Source organism: Bos grunniens, chromosome 13 (genome assembly GCF_055505025.1).
Source record: "Bos grunniens cultivar Pamir isolate PY7600 chromosome 13, Bosgru_T2T1.0, whole genome shotgun sequence".
NCBI classification, from domain to species: domain Eukaryota; kingdom Metazoa; phylum Chordata; class Mammalia; order Artiodactyla; family Bovidae; genus Bos; species Bos grunniens.
In genome coordinates, this window is record NC_141177.1 from 40099971 (window position 1) to 40105320 (window position 5350).

The 5350-nt window shown below is 41.7% G+C and overlaps 1 protein-coding gene across 1 annotated transcript; it reads right to left on the minus strand.

Moving 5' to 3' along the window:
• Window positions 1-664: 664 nt before the first annotated feature.
• Window positions 665-4854, minus strand: LOC147360797 (aldo-keto reductase family 1 member C4-like). The gene is made up of 4 exons (XM_086331157.1): window positions 4738-4854; window positions 2935-3012; window positions 2390-2512; window positions 665-1539 (listed from the first exon to the last, which is right to left on the minus strand). The coding sequence occupies exons 1-4, from the start codon at window positions 4741-4743 to the stop codon at window positions 1426-1428; spliced, it is 321 nt and encodes a 106-aa protein (XP_086187283.1). The 5' UTR covers window positions 4744-4854; the 3' UTR covers window positions 665-1425.
• Window positions 4855-5350: the final 496 nt, after the last annotated feature.

The window sequence follows — 5350 nt, forward strand, 5'->3', positions numbered from 1 at the left end:
ACACACACTGTCCATCGTTAACCCTCTCCAGCCATGCCACCTTTCCTGTTGCCACATCAGGAGGAGAAAACTACCAGGAATACACACAAGGCATTCATGCACATGGGAGAACAGGTGACTTGTCTTGACTCAAGGAAAGTCTTGAGAGATGGACAAAGAATGACCCTCATGAAGGATATTCCATAGGAGCCTTCTGCCCACAGCCCCACTCATCATCACCTGTATGTTCTCTTTGATCCACTTCTTGTTGAAACTCTTGATCAGAACCACAACCCCACGTTGTATCTGGTAGTGAAGGGCAACCAGAGCTGGGGTCTGCTTGTTCTTTTTGGCAATGGCACAAAGAACCAGGTCCTCCAAGAGAACCAGGTGGTTCTTATTCATGCTGGAAAGAAATTCAGAAATGCTGAGGAGCTGAGACTAAATTCTCAGTTTCTAAGGAGGCTTCTCAAACAGACCAAGTAGGTCCACTCTAGACCAGTGCTTCTCAAAGTGTGCTCCAGAGACCAACATCATCAGTATGACTGGGGATCTTGTTAGAAATACAAATTCCATGACTTAGTTGAAGACAAACTGAAGCAGAACCTCAACTGGGTCACCTCCCATTCTGTGTTTACAAAGTTCCACATGTAATTCAGATTCATGATTGAGTTGAGACCAGGACTGCCAAACTCGTGGAATTTTTTATTTACTTCTCAGTTATTGTTTTCTTTGATAATCAAGACCATGAGTAGAGAAGGAGAAGAAAAATACCAGGAAATTTTTTAATGTCACTTTTCTAGACTTTGATAAAAACTGAGTAGTCCCAGAATGACAGTCATTTATTTCATCATTATTCTCCTTGAGATGTTTACATAATTGGTTCAAATTGAATTTTTTTTCTAGCATGATAGATCTTGGAGTTACATATTATTGTCCCAATTTTAGACATAAGGTAAGTGAGGTTTGGAATATCTATTTTTAGAAATGCATTCATTAGTTAATAAGCAAAATCATGACATAAGCTTGGGTTTCTGGTCTCAACTGGGAGATTATGTACACTTTTTAATGTAATTGATGAATCTACAAGCAGGAGACCTGGGTTGGATCCCTGAGTCAGAAAGATCCACTGGAGAAGGGAATGGCTACCCACTTCAGTATTCTTGCCTGGAAAATCCCATGGACAGTGGAGTTTGGTGGGCTACAGACTATGAGGTCGCAAAGAGTCAGACACGACAAGCAACTAACTCTTTCACACAAGCTAATACAGTGTAAAGAAACTGTCTGGGTGATGAGAAGATAAAAGGGAAGAAATCAGTCCATCCTTCCCCTTTATTCCCCCTGCCTATGAGAGTTATCTCCAGATCACTGAGTACTGTATGATTGAAACCATTTCCTCAAAAACTGAATTTTAGGTAAACACTGTGTTGTCTTCCTTAGGGTTCATTACCATCCTTTTACTCTTTGGGATCCCAGAGCACTATAGGCAACAAGAACAATATCACGGGACTTGCAGAAATCCAACAGTTTACTCTGGTTGAGATAAGGGTGACATTCCACCTGTAGAATGCCAACAGAGAAGAGTGTCAGATTATTCAGGAAAGTAATATTAATAAAACAGAGAAAAGTAAAAGTTTTTAAAAATGCTAAAGGAAAAACTACAACTTAAATATAAACTTGAAATATCAACATCAAGATAAAAATTGAGAGAAGTGTGCTTAAAAGTTAATTTTATGATAGACTTGGATGAGAGAACCATTCCAAGCTTGAGTAGCTCACAAGGTGAGCTCTACATATGAGTAAATGTTTCTGAGTAAATAATGATCAATATTTTATTGATCATTAATATCACCATGAGCCTTTGACTTCAACCTTTCACCTGGATGACTTTCATAGTTTTCAGCACATTTTCGGTACTGAAGACCCAGAAAAGCTGAAACACTAAGACTAAGGATTCAGCCATCCAAACCCCACACAAATTTTAAACCAATATTATCCGATTTAACTTTCTCTACACTCCATGCCATGTTTCGTGGTCTTCCTTCCTGTCCACAGTTGCCTCCCAGGCACTTTCAACATCCATTTCTGGACACCCTTTAGGCTCAGGTAAACACCACCTTCCTCTAAGTTCTGGGTGACTAGTCTAACCCTTCTTCACCTTCTTTACCTTTCCTCAGTCTCCACCGCAATTTAGCAGGACCCCCTCCCCAGCTTTTCCACCCAGACTTTATCAAACAGGGATACCATTGTGGGTTCTATTCATAGTATTCCATCCATACAGAGGCTCTGCCCTCTAGAATATTCTGTCCACAAAAGTCGGATGAACAGGAGGGGAGGACAGACAGACATCAGGCTCCAGGGCAAGAAGGAGGTTCTGAAGAGCAGGAGGGAGAGGAGCCAAGCTGCTCACCTGGTTGCAGACGGGCTTGTACTTGAGCCCCGGCTTGTTCAGGATCTTCTCCAGCTGCTTGTGGTTGAAGTTGGACACCATGATGGGCTTGGTCAGCCCTGCCTCCTTACACTTCTCCAGGGCCTAGGGAAGAAGGGGGGGGCGGTGTGCACAGTCACTTAGAATGGACAATAGAGCAAAAATAAATGTTGAAAAATTATCTGTCAACAGGGTCACCCATCAAGAATTAGCATTGATTATCAAGAGGAAAAATGAAGTTGTGACACAAAAACGACAATTACCATTTCCTCCTTAGAAAAATCCCTGAGAATACATATCATATGGAAGGAAAGAGATGCCTGTCTTCACTGTCCCATATTCTCCTCCTTTGTTCCTCTCTGTGAGCATTCCAGCAATGGTTTCCTCCCCAAAACCCCAGCATCACAACCCTTAGATTCATGAACTGCTGACTCTGATGGGCCACAGCCCATTCTCACAGGTGGAAGAAATGAAGGAGGTTCCCCCTCTCCTGGCTCCTCCCCTGAATTTCTCCTCCCCAGACTCACCTCCCATGTGCGACAGAGATCCACTGAGTCTAATATAATTTTTCCATTTTCATCTTTTGGAAGCAATTCCTCCCCTGGCTGGAATAGAGGTAGTCATTTTAGAGATGTCACAAAGTAATATCTCTACATTTAGCCTGGCTGCTTGGCACCAGGTAGTAAACCTCCGTGAGGTAGGGGTTACAATATTCTGGATACTAGTATTTGCATATATGGAGTTGTAAGCAATGTCTTTAGGAGGGAGGCATATCCTAATCTCTTACACTTTATATATATATATATATATATATATATATATATATATATATATACATACATATACAGTAATAAATGTTTTTCTAGGTCCTAAAAGGGAATTCCCATGACTTTTGTGGATTTTGTCTGTTCCTTGTACTTGTCTCTTTTGAAATGCTTCTCTTGAGCTGGAAAAGGCAGTAAGTTACGTGACATAATTTCCAGAATAAAACTTTCAATCTTGATGTGATTGGATAATCAGACTTCCTTTTCCATCTGAGCATCAGATGCCCTAGGGCAGGCATGTGAACCATCGAGGCTCTCATTAGGTTGATATGGAATGTGGAAGATCCAGACATGCTCTCAAACGTTCATGACCATGAGCCTTGAGCTGCCCCAAGACCATATTTGCCACCAGTCGAAAATGTCACCAATATTCAGTAAAAATAAAGCAAATCATGAGTAATGTCATGATGTGCATGTGCTAAATTGCTTCAGTCATTTTTGACTCTTTGTGTCCCCATGGAGTGTAGCCCACCAGGCTCCTCTGTCTATGGGATTCTCCAGGCAAGAATACTGGAGTGGGTTGCCAAACTCTCCTCCAGGGGATCTTCCCAATCCAGAGATCAAACCCACATCTCCTGCAGCTCCTGCATTGCAGGCAGATTCTTTACTGATGAGCCACAGGGAAAGCCTCCAATGTCATGATAAGAGATAGAAAAAATAGACATTTCTGAAGAGTACAGCAAATCCTTAAATCTATCCATGAGTTGGACTTCCCATCTACATAATCCTCTAAGCTATTTTGCATAGGATGGCTTGAGTAGATTTCTGTAACTTAAAATCAAGAGTTCTATATAACACAGTTTTTTGTTGTTGTAGTTTCATTGTGGGGTTTGTTTGTTTTTTCCCTCAGGTTTGTGGGATCTTAATTCCCCAAACATGGATTGAACTCCTTCTCAACTCAACTTGCCTCAGCAGTGAAAGCATGGAGTCGTAACTACTGGACTGCCAGGAAACTCCCGTCTACATAATAATACAGCATAATAATACAGTTCTTAAAGTCTAAGTGCAGTCTACAAACTTTGTCATGGAGACAAGCAACAGTGCAGGCAAGGTTTCCCAAGTCCCTATGATGTCTGCTAGTTTTAGCACCCAGATGGGGCACCCACCAAATTTGCTCAACTCGAAAGGATGAAAGGGGATAAGAAATCACATTCGATATAAGATTGTGTCATTGCTCATTATGTCTGCACCAAACTCTTGTTTCATGAAATCCCTAGAGACTCGGGAGTCATATTCAGGACTGTGTGCAGAACCTGCCTATTTCTATTTCCTCAAATTTTTGAGGCAGACACTGAGAGATTCTTTAACTCCTTTCTCTGGGAGGCCTGTAACGGATTCAAAGAAAATCAGTAAAAAGATGATAACGAATGATTATTAAGGAGATTCTACTCTAGTGAAACCCTTGTTACAACCTACTAAGACAAATCTTTAATTCAACAATGCATGCAAGTTGATACACATTCTGAAAAAAGAAGTACTATAGAAGTGATTACACAAATTTGCAACCTTCATGGCCACTGGGAAATGAATGAGATAGAGATCAACATAGTCCAGTTGAAGAACTTTCAGTGACTTTTCCAAGGCTGGTCAGATCAAATCTGGTCAAAGGAAAGTGCACCAAAGCTGCAGAGATTAAAGAATGGAAGCTGTGTTAATAATACTTGAGGAAATTTTTTTTGGGGGGGTGGCGGTTGCTTACACATGGATTTTGGAATATTACTTCACTTACCAAGGATTGAATCTGGGCTCATGGCAATAAAGCACTGAGTCTTAACCATTGGACCACCAGGGAATTGCAATACTTTAGGAATGTAACACAGAGAAGGCGATGGCACCCCACTCCAGTACTCTTGCCTAGAAAATCCCATGGACGGAGGAGCCTGGTGGGCTGCAGTCCAGGAGGTCGAAAAGAGTCGGACACGACTGAGTGACTTCACTTTCAATTTTTACTTTCATGCATTGGAGAAGGAAATGGCAACCTACTCCAGTGTTCTTGCCTGGAGAATCCCATGGACAGAGGAGCCTGATGGGCTACCGTCTATGGGGTCGCACAGAGTCGAACACGACTGAAGCGACTTAGCAGCAGCAGCAGCATCAGGAATGTAACAATAAACATGGG